General features: G+C 55.1%; 1 protein-coding gene across 1 annotated transcript; it reads right to left on the minus strand.

The window, feature by feature from the left end:
• Nucleotides 1-27: 27 nt before the first annotated feature.
• DACT3 (dishevelled binding antagonist of beta catenin 3) lies at nt 28-13,601 on the minus strand. The gene is made up of 4 exons (XM_034945998.4): nt 13,234-13,601; nt 5,424-5,520; nt 5,105-5,257; nt 28-2,286 (listed from the first exon to the last, which is right to left on the minus strand). Exons 1-4 carry the CDS (start codon nt 13,480-13,482, stop codon nt 896-898), a joined length of 1,890 nt encoding a protein of 629 aa, XP_034801889.2. The 5' UTR covers nt 13,483-13,601; the 3' UTR covers nt 28-895.
• Nucleotides 13,602-13,741: the final 140 nt, after the last annotated feature.

Genomic DNA, 13,741 nt, shown 5'->3' on the forward strand with positions numbered 1-13,741 from the left:
TTAATCATTCAGTGAGAGTCCACCACATATGTTACACTGTGCATTTATTTACAAAGAGGTTAGAGAAACACACAGAATCTGGCCCCCCTTTGCACTGGGGAGTCACCATCGTCATAATAAATACAGTAATTTTAAAAAAGAAAAAAAATACTAGATTGGAACAGCTGAGGGTCATCAGGCTTCCCCCATTCCCTCTCACAGGGAGTGGGGGGCATGAGATAGAAACCATCTTCCTTCCCCTCTTCTACCTCCGAATCCTCCATAATTGTCCAGGGATCGAAGTGAGAGTCCTTCTTTCCAGGTGTTACCAACCCCTACTTGACCCTCAAAACCCCCAAATCAGTGCTCCTTCCCTTCCCAGGGCACTCTGCAGGAACCACCTGAGTCAGACACAGAGTCTCTGACCAGGGTGCCAAGGGGATATCTTAAGGGTCCAGGGACATGGAGGGGGCACTTTGTGAATGAGAGAGGGCCATAGCTGGGCAAGGAAAGGAGGAATGAGAGGGCTCATCAGGAATGAGAGGGAGAGCGGTGAAGGGGAACAAACAGACTAGGCTTCTAAACTAAAACGGGGAAATTCAAACCGAATTACCCCTTTTGCATACATGGACACTTACTGTACAGATGAGGAAAGTGACGCCCAGAGAAGGGGAACTGTCTTGCCCAAGGGCTTCCAAGCTAGAAGCTGAACTGGGTCAAACAGGGCTCCTCCCCATTCCTCTCGGTGGTGGTGGGGGAGCCTTTTCAACCAAGACTGTTAGGAGTGGGGAGAGTGAGGGGGGTCTTTGGAAGCAGAGAAAACGATGGTCTTTGGAAGGTAGATGTGGAAGGGTCAGTGGTTGGGAGTGTGGAGGTGCAGAGGCCATGAAGGGGGAGCCCAAGCAAATCCCCAAACTCACACTGTAGTCATGACCTTGAGAGAACCCGAACGGAAACGCAGTATCTTTTTCTTGAGCGCGTGGGAAGCTTTGATTTTCACGAAGACTTTGGCGGGGCCTGCGGGCGCCCCTGCACCTGCTCCACCCCCAGAGGCCGCGGTGGCCGCCACCAGCTGCTGCGGCCACACGAGGCCACCGCTGCCGTCTGAGTCGCTGGAGGCAGAGCTGAAGGCAGGCGATTCTCCCTCGCTGGCGCTCGATTCGCTCTCCCCGTAACCCCCGCCGACGCCTCCCGCAGGCCCCCGGCGTCCCAGGGGCCCCAGGCGCCCAGCCGAGCACTCGGAGTCGCTGCCCGCGCAGCCGTAGAGCAGACGACGCTGGGGAGCTGACGGGGACGGGCCGGGGCCGGGAACACGCGCCGCAGGGGCTCGGGGCCGCACGCGGCGCCCATCGGCAGCGTCGATCTCCGCAGTGGAGCGCCAGCGACGGCAGGACCCTGCGGCCTGGGCCGCCAGCGTGGGCGCTGGGCCGCGGCGTGGCCGTGGCGGCCGAGGCTCTTCCCGCTCCGCCGTGGGGTACTTAGGGGGCCCCGAAGGGATCGCGGAGGCGCGGCCCAGCAGGCTGGTCTCGGACTGGGAGCGCGAGGCCTTGCGGGCCCTGGGCGAGCCGCGGCGGCCCGAAGCCTCGGCCATGCGTCCACGGCGGCCGGCGGCCCGGGGACGCTCCCGGGGTGGTGACTGCTCCACGCTGCGGCCGCGGGTCAGTGGCGGCGGTTTGCGGCGGGCGGCGCGGCCAGGGAGGCCTCGGGTGGCCGCCTGCGCGCCCGGGATGTACTGCGCCTTCACCAAGCGGCCCTCAGCCGGGCTGTGGGGGGGTGAGGGGGCGGCGGGCGGCGCGGCGGGCTCGGGTGCCGCCTCCGACTCCCACGACGACGCCCAGGCGCGGCTCAAGGCGGCAGGGCTGGTGGGGTGGCCCCCGACGCGCTCCAACGAGGGCTCCCGCGCGGGTCGCGCGCTGCCGGGGGACGGAGACGCGTCGGGCGGCCGCTGGCGCACGCTGTTCTGGCGCCGCGGGCCGCCGTCCGCGCCCCCGGGACTGGTCCGGGGCTGGCCCGCCCCCCGGCGGCGGCGCCTGCGCAGGAGCGCCGAGATGTAGCCGTCCAGGGGCCGCCCTGCGCCCCCCACGTCGGGCGAGTCGGTGGGAGGGCGGCCGCAGGGCCGCGGGCTGCGCATCGCCACGGCGTGCAGGGGGCTGGGCGTCAGAAAGGGCCCGGCGCGGGCCCGCCGCTCCGCCGAGGAGCAGGCCTCCGGGCCGGCGGACCCCCCTGCCGTCGGGTAGGGCGCTGAGAAGGACCGCGGCACCGCTGCCCGCGCGCCCACCACCTCCGGAGCGCTGGGACTGGCGTCTCCTAGGGAAGGAAGGCCAAAAAAAAAAAAAAGAAGAAAAAAAAAAGAGAGTGGAGGGGCTCTCAAAGTCCTTTCCCATTTCTCATCCAGCCCGGAAGGGGCGGGTTGCCTCCCTCCCTTCCATCCTCATCGCAGCAAAAACCCTGCTCTCACACCTTCCTTCTTGTAAAATTCATAATAAAATCTTTACAGGGTCCTACAAGACCCTGCGTGACTTGTCCTGCCTCTGCCTCTCCAACTCTCACAACATCTTACCCCCTATTTTTTTTTTTTTTTTTTTTTTTTTTTTTGAGACGGAGTCTCGTTCTGTCGCCCCGGCTGGAGTGCAGTAGCCCGATCTCGGCTCACTGCAAGCTCCGCCTCCCGGGTTCATGCCATTCTCCTCCTGAGTGGCTGGGACTACAGGCGCCCGCCACCACGCCCGGCTAATTTTTTTGTATTTTTAGTAGAGACGGGGTTTCACCGTGTTCGCCAGGATGGTCTCGATCTCCTGACCTCGTGATCCTCCCGCCTCGGCCTCCCAAAGTGCTGGGATTACAGGTGTGAGCCACTGCGCCTGGCCTTTTTTTTTTTTAGACAGGTTCTTGCTTGCTCTGTCACCCAGGCTGGAGTGCAGTGGCGCAATCATAGCTCACTGCAGTTTCCAGCTCCTGGGCTCAAGGGATCCTCTTGCCTTATCTTCCTGAACGGCTGGGACTACAGGAACGCATCAGCATGCCCTGCTGATTTTTTGATTTTTTGTAGGGATGGGGTCTCACTGTGTTGCCCAGTCTGGTCTCCAACTCCCAGGCTCAAATAATCCTCCCGCCTCAGCCTCCTAAAGTGCTGGGATTACAGGCATGAACCACTGAGCTGACCCTTCTCCTCTACTTATAGGACTCCAGCCACACTGGCCTCCTGAAAGCAGGCGCCAGTCACATTCTGGCCTCAGAGCCTTTCTGCTTCCCATTCCAGATTCCAGATTCCCAGAATGCTCTTCCTTCTGGATATCTGCTAGGTCCACTCCCCCACTTAGTTCAGGGCACAACTCAAATGTTACAGTCTCAGTGAAGCCCTCCCCAGCCATATTTTCTAAAATTGCACTTCCCTCCCCAAACTCAAAGGGACACTTCTGAGTCCCTTTCCCCGGCTTATTTCTTGTCATAGCACATGGCATTATTTTGTACCCTAGATATTTGACTTATTTATCCTGGTTTATCTATCTATCTATCTATCTATCTATCTATTTATTTATTTATTTATTTATTTTTTGACGAAGTCTCGCTCTGTCACCCAGGCTGGAGTGCAGTGGCATGATCTCAGCTCACTGCAATCTCTGCCACCCGGGTTCAAGCGATTCTCCTGCCTCAGCCTCCTGAGTAGCTGGGATTACAGGCACGCACCACCACGCCCAGCTAATTTTTGTATTTTTTGTAGAGACGGGGTTTGACCATGTTGGTCAGGCTGATCTGGAACTCCAGACCTCGTGATCTGCCCGTCTCGGCCTCCCAAAGTGCTGGGATTACAGGCATGAGCCACCGCGCCTGGCCATTTATCCTGTATTTTATCTATTCCTCCAACTAGGCTGGCAGTTTCCTGAGGGCAGGGATTTGCCTGTTTTGTTCATTACTGTTCATTTTGTTCATTGCTCCTGGGATACTGCTAGATAGCACATAGTGGGAGCTCAAAAACTTACTTGTATGAATGAATGACAGCAGTTCCTGTTTACCAGTGACTGCCATGCACCAAGTCCAATGCCTTAGAGCAGAGGCTCACTGAATATTCAAAAATATCCCCTTAGGGCAGGCACTGTTTGTGTGTGTGTGTGTGTGTGTGTGTGTGTGTGTGTGTGTGTGTGTGTGGCTGGTGTTTTATTTTTATCTTTTTGAAGCAGAGTCTTGCTCTGTCACCCAGGCTGGAGCGCAGTGACACCATCTCAGCTCACTGCAACCTCTGCCTCCCAGGTTCAAGCAATCCTCCTGCCTCAGCCTCCCAAGTAGCTGGGATACAGGCATGCACCACAATGCCTGGCTATTGAGGCACTGTTATTATACCATTATTTATTTATTTATTTATTTATTTATTTATTTTTTGAGATGGAGTCTCACTCTGTCACCCTGGCTAGAGTGCAGCGGCTCCATCTTGGCTCACTGCAACCTCCACCTCCAGGGTTCAAGCAATTCTCCTGTTTCAGTCTTCAGAGTAGATGGGACTACAGGCACACACCACCACGCCCAGCTAAGTTTTGTATTTTTAGTAGAGACAGGATTTTACCATATTGGTCAGGTTGGTCTCGAACTCCTGATCTCAGGTGATCCACCTGCTTTGGCCTCCCAAAGTGTTGGGATTACAGGCATGAGCCACTGTGCCCAGCCTATTTATTTATTTATTTTGAGACAGAGTCTTGCTCTGTCACCCAGACTGGAGGGCAGTGGCACAATCTTGGCTCACTGCAACCTCCACCTCCCAGGTTCAAGCGATCCTCCCACCTCAGCCTCCCGAGTAGCTGGAATTACAGGTGTTCGCTACCACGCCCAACTAATTTTTGTATAGACGGGGTTTCACTATGTTGGCCAGGCTGGTCTCAATCTCCTGGCCTCAAGTGATCCGCCCACCTCCCAAAGTGCTGGGATTACAGGCGTGAGCCACCGCACCCGGCCATATTTCATTTTAACAGATGGAAAAACAGAGACCCAGAAATAAGAGACCTGCTCATAATCACGTGAAAAGGAAATGTCACAGCTGGAATTGGAATCCAGGCCCGATTCGGAAGTCTGTGCCCACAACCATCCTCTTACTGTCCTTTCCCTGGCCCCAGGGCCCCACCCTCACCCACCTTACCTAGGGACTTGGGCCTCTCACTGGCATAGATGCCCCGGGGCTCAGAGGGACCCAGGCGACCATAGGAGCTGGATCCAGAGAAGCCACTGTCCCCACAGAAGGTTGAGGGTGGTGAATCTGGACCTCCTGTAGAGCTGGGATCTTCATAGAAGCCTAAATTTCCAGGAGAAGCAGAGAGACTTCAGGGGGTTTGGGTGGGAAAACCAGAGCTGGGGAAAGGAGGAGATGGCGTGGGGAGAGACACGGGGGGCCTGAGAAATAGGGATACGGGGAACATGGAGGCGTCCCAGGCAAACCCTACCCCTCCATCCATGCTCACCCGAGCTACGCCCGCTCTCCTGTTCCAGGCCCCCAGACTCCAGGCTCAGGTCTCCCAGCTGCTGTCCCAGGTCCCAGACGAGACCAGGCAGGGCCTCCTGAAGGCATAGGGAGAGAAGGATGGTCAGAAGGCCCCCAGTCCTCTGCCGACTGGTCCCCTATTCCACGAGCTCATGGGCAGAGTTTCACTTTGACAATGAGGCTCTCGCTTCAAAGGATAAAAGCAGTACCTGAGTCCCAGGACCCCCTCAAGATCTGTGTCCCTTCATCCCCATTAGAAAGTCCTTCTGACGTTCCAACTCCAGTCCTTCATGCTGCAGCCCCATCTCATTCCCTCTTAGGTGTGATGAGGCCTCAGAAAACCCCCATCTCTTGCCCCGTCTTTATCAGTTGCTACCCCCAATCTGTGCTCAGAGCCCCTCAACCCTGATTAGAATGTCCCTCTTTGAGTCTAACTTCAGGATTGCTGTAAGGACAGTTTACTGCTAAAAGGTGGTGCCCAGGACCCCCAGATCCCTTAGTCATAGGTCTGCCTTCTTCTCCAAGTTTTTCTTTTTTTATTTTTATTTATTTATTTATTTTGAGATAGGGTCTCACTCTGTCGCCTAGGCTGGAGGGCAGCGGCGTGATCCCAGCTCACTGCAGCCTCTACTTCCCGGGATCAGGCAATTCACCCACCTCAGCCTCCTGAGTAGCTGGGATTACAGGCGCCCGCCACCACGCCCAGATAATTTTTGTGTTTTCAGTAGAGGCAGGGTTTCACCATGTTGCCCAGGCTGATCTTGAACTCCTGACCTCAGGTGATCCACCTGCCTCGGCCTCCCAAAGTGCCGGGATTACAGGCATGAGCCACTGCGCCCAGCCTCTCCCCGTCTTTGACCTTCTTTCTCAGATACGCCCATTGCCCCTTATCACCAACAGAAGGTCCTTTTGTGAGTCTTCCTTAAGTCCTTCCTGCTGCAGATTGCCTCTTTCCCCCATATGGGTAAAATAGGCTGACCACGACTCATAAACGTCTTTGCTCTCCCTTCAGAAAGAACCTCCCAAGCCTCCTAGACAGTCCTGTGAGTCTAGCCTTACTGGTACTGCAGCAGCCATCCCAGCACGTTCCTTTGCCCTAGAGACCACATCCTCCTTCTGCCTTTGGTCCACTCCCACCAGGAAGCTCCAGTGGGTCTACCTTTCCTCATCGCCATAAGAAGTTTCCGGGAGTCAGGCCGGGCGCAGTGGCTCACGCCTGTAATCCCAGCACTTTGGGAGGCCGAGGCGGGCGGATCACATGAGGTCAGGAGTTGGAACCAGCCTGGCCAATATGGTGAAACCTTGTCTCCCTTAAAAATACAAAAACTAGCGGGGCGTGGTGGTTTGCGCCTGTAGTCCCAGCTACTAGAGAGGCTGAGGCGGGAGGATTACTTGAGCCCAGTAGGCAGAGGTTGCAGTGAGCCGAGATCACACCATTGCACTCCAGCCTAAGCAACACAGCAAGACTGACAAAAAAAAGGAAAAAAGAAAAAGAAATTTCCATGAGTCTACCCTGGATCCTTCTTGCCGCAGGAAAAGAGCACTTCTCACGGATGGGGTCTCCAAGACATTAGGACTTAATCTCATTTTAGAAAAGAGAGGGTCAGAGCCAGAAAAAGTCTCACATGGGTCTGAGTGAGGCCGGGTAGCAGCAGGCAGCCTCGGGCTGACGGTTGACCCTTAGACAAAAGCGGCTTGTCTGGACCGCAGGAGGGAGGGAAGTGGGGAGGAGGGTTTGGGAGGGCAGGCACCCAGCACTGCCTATTTAGGGCAGAAAGACTGGCCGGCTCCCCGGCAGCCACAACCCCCCCGCCCCATCCCAGTCTCTCCAGGGCCCAGCCTCTCCCATCCCCCTAGAACAGAAGCCCCCATCCGGGCCTGTTTATTCGAGGAAGGTCAACAAATCCTTCCACTCTGGGCTCCTGCCCTGGGTATATTGAGATGCTCACAGTGAAGTCATCTTTGAGCGGAACTCAAAAAAGCAGCTGAATTGTGCGCATCAGGAAGTAACTAAAAAAAAATCTCTCGGACCTACCATGTACCCCATGTCACATTCGTCACAAATCACTGGCATGCTCACTCCCCTCTAGCCACGCCTGGCCTTGCCACTGTCCCTCGAACATACCATGTATGCGCCTACCTCGGGAGAATGTTTCCCCCACATACCTTCCTTGCTTCATTCAGATCTTTGGTGATCTCTTCTCTGACACCTTTCCAAAATAGCTCCCCTGTCATTGTGCACCCCGTTGCCCTGCTTTTCGGGTTTTTTCTACATATCAGTAATGACCTCTCGATTTAAAATTATACATCAGGCCGGGCTCGGTGGCTCACGCCTGTAATCCCAGCACCTTGGGAGGCCAAGGCAGGGAGGATCACTTGAGGTCAGGAGTTCAAGATCAGCCTGGCCAACATGGTGAAACCCCGTCTCTACTAGAAATACAAAAAATAGCCAGGTGTGGTGGTGCGTGCCTGTAATCCCAGCTACCCAAGAGGCTGAAGCAGGAGAATTGCTTGAACCAGGGAGGCGGAGGTTGCAGTGAGCCGAGATCACGCCACTGCACTCCAGCCTGGGAGACAGTAAGATTTCATCTCCAAAAACAACTAAAATAAAATAAAAGTATACATCAAGGTATCATTTGTTTGTTGAATCTCTCACTAGAATGTCAGCCCTAGGAACACAGAGATTTGTCTGTTTAGCTCACAGGTGCACCCCCACTCAGTGCCTAGAACAGTGCCTGGCACAAAGTGGGTGCTCAGGAAATATTTAATGGGCTGGGTGTGGTGGCTTATGCCTATCATCCCAGCACTCTGGAAGTGCCAAGGCGGGAGGATCGCTGGAGGCCGAGAGTTCAAGACCAGCCTAGGCGACATAGTGAGACCCAGTCTCTCTCTCTCTCTCTCTCTATATATATATATATATATACACACACACACACACACACATATATATACACACATATATATACACACATATATACACATATATACACACATATATACACACATGTATATACACATATATGTATATATATGAAATTTATTTATTTATTTATTTATTTATTTTTGAGATGGAATCTAGCTCTACCGCTCAGGCTGGAGTGCAGTGGTGCAGCCTCCACCTCCCAGGTTCAAGTGATTTTTTTTTTTGCCTCAGCCTCCCAAGCAGCTGGGATGACAAGCATGTCCCACCACACTTGGCTAATTTTTGTGTTTTTAGTAGAGACAGGGTTTCATCATGTTGGCCAGGTTGGTCTCGAACTCCTGACTACAAGTCATCCGCCCACCTCAGCCTCCCAAAGTGCTGGGATTGCATGCGTGAGCCACTGTGCCTGGTCTTTTTTATTTTATTTTTGAGACAAGATCTCACTGTCTCACCAGGCTGGACTGCAGTGGCACGATCACGGCTCACTGCAGCCTTCACCTCCTGGGCTCAGGTGATCCTACCACCTCAGCCTCCCAAGTAGCTGGGACTACAGGCACATGCCACCACACCCCTGCTAATTTTTGTATTTTTTTGTAGAGACAGGGTCTCCCTGTGTTGCATAGGCTTGTCTCGAACTCCTGGGCTTGAGCAGTCCTCCCGCCTCGGTCTCTTAAAGTGCTGGGATTGCAGGCATGAGCCATTGCACCCAGCTGTCTATTTTTTAAAAAGAAATATTAGATGAAAGAATGAATGTATACAATGGAATACTACACAGCTGTTAAAACGGAATGAGTCAAATTTCTATATAGAATCATTACCAAGATATAGCATTGAGCAGAAACAGAAAAGGGCAGAATATATATAGTATGAGTGACTCAGAATTACCTGGAGGGCTTGTGAAAGCCCAAATGACTGAGTCCCATTCCCAGAGCTTTTGATTCCAGCCTGCAGTCACGCCCAAGTAGTTGTATGGCTAACAAGTTCCATGTCATGTGGTGCTGCTGGCTAGGAGGCCACACTTTGACTGGCATAGTCTCTGGGACCTCACCCAAGAGACTAGAATTTGTAAAAAGCAAAGCTTTGACAAAAGCTCTACGTTTTCTGGTATGTAAACAGTTTCTGTTAGGAGATATGTTGGAAGAGGTCTGGGAGGTGACACTAAGGTGACAATGATGGTGACCTCAGGGGATAGGTTGGATTTAGGGGCTCCGGGGAGGAATGAGGGGACTGGATGGTGGAAGGAAGTGTTTAAGGAGGCGTGACTTGGCATCACATTAAGCTCTGCTGCTCCCCAGCTGTGTGACCTTGGGTGGGTGGCTTTACCTCTCTGGGCTTCAGTTTCCTTATCTATAACTGGGCATCATAGGACACCATCTCCTGGAGGTTATTGTGAGGATTAAATGAGTTTTTTTTTTTTTTTTTGAGACAGAGTCTTGCTCTGTCGCCCAGGCTGGAGTGCAGTGGCACAATCTCGGCTCACTGCAAGCTCCGCCTCCTGGGTTCACGCCATTCTCCTGCCTCAGCCTCCCGAGTAGCTGGGACTACAGGCGCCCGCCACCACGCCCAGCTAATTTTTTGTATTTTTAGTAGAGACGGGGTTTCACCACGTTAGCCAAGATGGTCTCAATCTCCTGACCTCGTGATCTGCCTGCCTCGGCCTCCCAAAGTGCTGGAATTACAGGCGTGAGCCACCGTGCCCGGCCAATGAGTTTCTTTTGACACATAATAAATGCCAGTTTGTATGATTACAGGAAAGCTATGAATTTCTTACAAGGAAAATAGAAAATGTTTCCATTGTTTAATTAAAAATAAACGTAGGTGTCGGGCGCAGTGGCTCACGCCTGTAATCCCAACAACTTTGGGAGGCCGAGGCGGGAGGATCACTTGAGGCCAGGAATTCAAGACCAGCCTGGCCAACATGGTGAAAGCCCATCGCTACTAAAAATACAAAAATTAGCCAGGGGTGATGGTGCATGCCTGTAATTCCAGTTACTCGGGAGGCTGAGGCAGGAGAATCGCTTGAATCCAGGAGGTGGAGGTTGCAGTGAGCCGAGAATCACTTGAACCTAGGAGGTGGAGGTTGCAGTGAGCAGAGATTGTGCCACTGCACTCCGGCCTGGGTGACAGAGCAAGATTCTGTCTCAATGAATAAATAAATAAAGGCCAGGTACAGTAGCTCACACCTGCAATCCCAGTGCTTTGAGAGGCTGAGACAGAAGGATTGCTTGAGCCCAGGAGTTGGAGACCAGCCTAAACAACATAGCAAGACCTCATATCTTTAAAAAAAAAAAAAAAATTAGCCAAGTGTGGCGGTGTGCACCTGTAGTCCTAGCTTCTTGGGAGGCTGAGGCAGGAGGATTGCTTGAGGCCAAGTTAGAGGCTGCAGTGAGCTATGATCGTGCCACTGCACTTCAGCCTGAGAGACTTTGTCTCCAAAAATAAATGAATAAATAAATATATCATTTAAAAATACATAAATAAACGTGAAAGGATAGACTTTTTGGTAAGTTCTGCCAAGTCCAATTCCGGTTCTTCCATTACAAGGAAGAGCAGAAATTAGGGAGACAGACAGGAGATGCCTCCTCCTCTCCAGCACCTAGACGCCCCCCAAAAATATTCCAAGTCTACACCCCTCTATTTGCAAGTCTGGCCTCATTCCTTCCAGTTGCAAAAGGATGAATCTTTAAAAGATTAGAAAGTCCTTGGCCTGAGTCTGGCTCTCTGCCTCCTCACGGTGCCCCTCATCCTTCCTCTGCAGGCTTAATAAGAGTGTGGTTAGGACCCCTGGAGACCCCTTTGCCCAAACTTCCCTTACCTTGTTTCTCCCCTCACATGCCCCTCGTTGGTATCCAGTGCCCATTTATCTCTATTAGGAAGTCATTCTGCAAGTCTAACTTAAGTTATTCTTGATGAAAGGAACCTTTTTCCTTCTTGAGAGCAAGCAGGACCCAGGGAGCCCCTGCCCTCACCCAGGATTCCTGCCTCTCTTCTCTGCAACACCCCTGATCTTTACCTGGTATCCCCATCATTCCTATTAGAAAGTAATCAAGTCTGGCTTCAGTCTTTCTTGCCTTGAAGGAAGTGTATTCCTGGCAGGGGCTGGGGGTGGGGGGATAAGTCATAAGACAAGGGTTGGGGGATCAGAGGAAGCCCTAACCCACTCTTCAGAGGGACCCAGGAACCCCCAGCACTAGAGAAGTTTATATTTAGCGCTTCTCTGCTCCTCCTCCTCCCCCCGCCTGCCACCGCCTCCTCCCTGATGCTGGGACAAGCTTTGCCTAGAGACTGGGGGGTGGGGGGACAGGCCTCTCCACTATCAGCTCATGCCGGGAGGACAGAGGGCTGAGGGGGAAGAGGGGACAGAGGGACCGAGGAGAGGGAGACTGAAGGGCAGAGATGGGGAAGGTGAAGGGTGAAAAGGGGAGAGACCGAGGGCAGAGGGGGAGAGGACACAGCTACCCACAGCTACCCCATCCTCATGCCTCGCCTTCTCCTTGTCAGGATGGAAGGCGCCTTCCAAGCCGAGCCAGCTTGGGGTGGGGGGAGCTAGCGAAGGCCCCCACAATCCGTCTCTAACTTTGGGAGGGGGTGGGGCCTCCCACAGCTGTTTCTGTTTCCAGAAAAGAATGTGCAGGGGGGTCCCACTCCTGAGAGGGGGAGGGGCCGGGCGTGCAGCCCCGGGAGCCTGGCTTCAGTCTTCCTCCCCAGTCCCCATCTGGGGAGGGGGCGGTCGAGGTCAGCGGCGGGGAGAGCCCCCTCCACTGCCACCTCGGCTCAGGTTTCCCGAAACGGGAAGCTCTGGCCACACACAGGCTTGGGGATGGGGATCTGCCGTGGAGCCAGGGTGTGCGGGCTGGGGGGAGGGGAAGACAGACTGAGCCTGGGACGTCGGGCAAGAAGAAGAGAGCGAGGTGCAGACAGGCAGGAAGGGAAGGCCAAGGAGACAGATGCAGAGGGACACAGAGATCACAGAGACAGAGAGACAGGATGAAGAAAGAGAAGCAGACACAGAAAGTCACAGGGATGTGGCAGGACGGAGAGAGTGACAGAACCCCAGGACGAGATCGGGAGACTCAAGGAATGACATAGAAAGGGGAGAGGCATGGGGCCTCCTCAAGTCATTCCGGAGACCTCTGCCCATCTTCCACCATGAGAACACCCAGAGTCCAGAAGTCTCCCCCAGGCGCTGCCTCGACCTGCCTCCCCTTGGGTCAAGGAGAGCTGGGGCCAGGGAGGAAGCAGGGGAAGTGTCACCAAAGGGTCAAGATCCCAGTGGGGGGTCCTCAGGGACTGTGAGCTTCCTCTCAGCAGTGGTCCCTCCCTCTGGAGGCCCTGAGATTCCCCTCCTCCCACCCCGCCCCCTCCAGAGATCTCCAAGCACACCAGGACTTAGGGAAGATGGAGCCCTGGTGGCGGGGCCCAGAGAAGGGCATGTTTGGAGCCTGGCTGTGTCACCTTGGGTGAGTCGCTTGCTCTCTCTGAGCCTCAATTTGTCTCTCTGTTAAATGGGGACTATCGCCCCGTTTCCCAAGCCGCAAGAAGACAACGCCTGCAAAGTATCCGGTCTCGGGTTTGACACATACTTGGCGCCCACAAGGATTTTCTTTGGGGAAGGGGTGTAAGAGACAGGGCCTGTGTTTCTCACGAGGCCCCAGTGGGGGCGATGCAGTTCCCCCTCCCCCGATTTGGGGGCGGGGAGGCCAGGTCCGGCCAGCCGCCGGAACTCCGGGGTCGTCAGCCCCACCCCCTGTCCTTTCTCACTCCCTGCCTACCCGGGTCCCCAACCCCCGCCCGGTGTCTGAGCATCCAACCGAGACAGACAGACACAGACGGGGGTGGAGGGACGGACGGACAGGCAGCCCCTTACCAGCTGCTCCTCCAGGGCCGCTGCGGCCCGGCGCGCCGCCGCCGCATCTTCATCCTCATCGGCGTCCTCCTCGTCCTCGGCCTCGGCGCCCCCCATTCCGGGCTGGGCCAGCCGCAGCGCCTGCTGCACGCGGTACTCCTGCCTCTCCCGGAGCCAATGTAACTCGCAGAGCCCGGCCAGGCTACCCTCCAGCCAGCCCCGCAGCCGGCCCCGCTCAGGGCTCACCGGGAACGAGAAGGCCCGGATCATGGCTGCGGCCCCCCGCCCCAGCCCGGCCGGGCCCCGCGGCCACCCCTCTCCCGGTCCCACCTCCCCGCCCCAGCAGCCTGCCCGCCCGCCCGCTGGCCGGGCTGTCACCGTCTCATCTGCATAGGCGCCCGCCCATTGGGCCGCCCACCCGCGCCTTATCTGCATGGCCACGCCCCCGGCGACCGAGCAACAGCCGCCTATTGGCGAATAAGCTTCTTGACGAAGATTCTCGGGCGTGCAACCGCACCGCCCAACACGA

This window comes from Pan paniscus, chromosome 20 (genome assembly GCF_029289425.2).
Source record: "Pan paniscus chromosome 20, NHGRI_mPanPan1-v2.0_pri, whole genome shotgun sequence".
Lineage (NCBI taxonomy): Eukaryota > Metazoa > Chordata > Mammalia > Primates > Hominidae > Pan > Pan paniscus.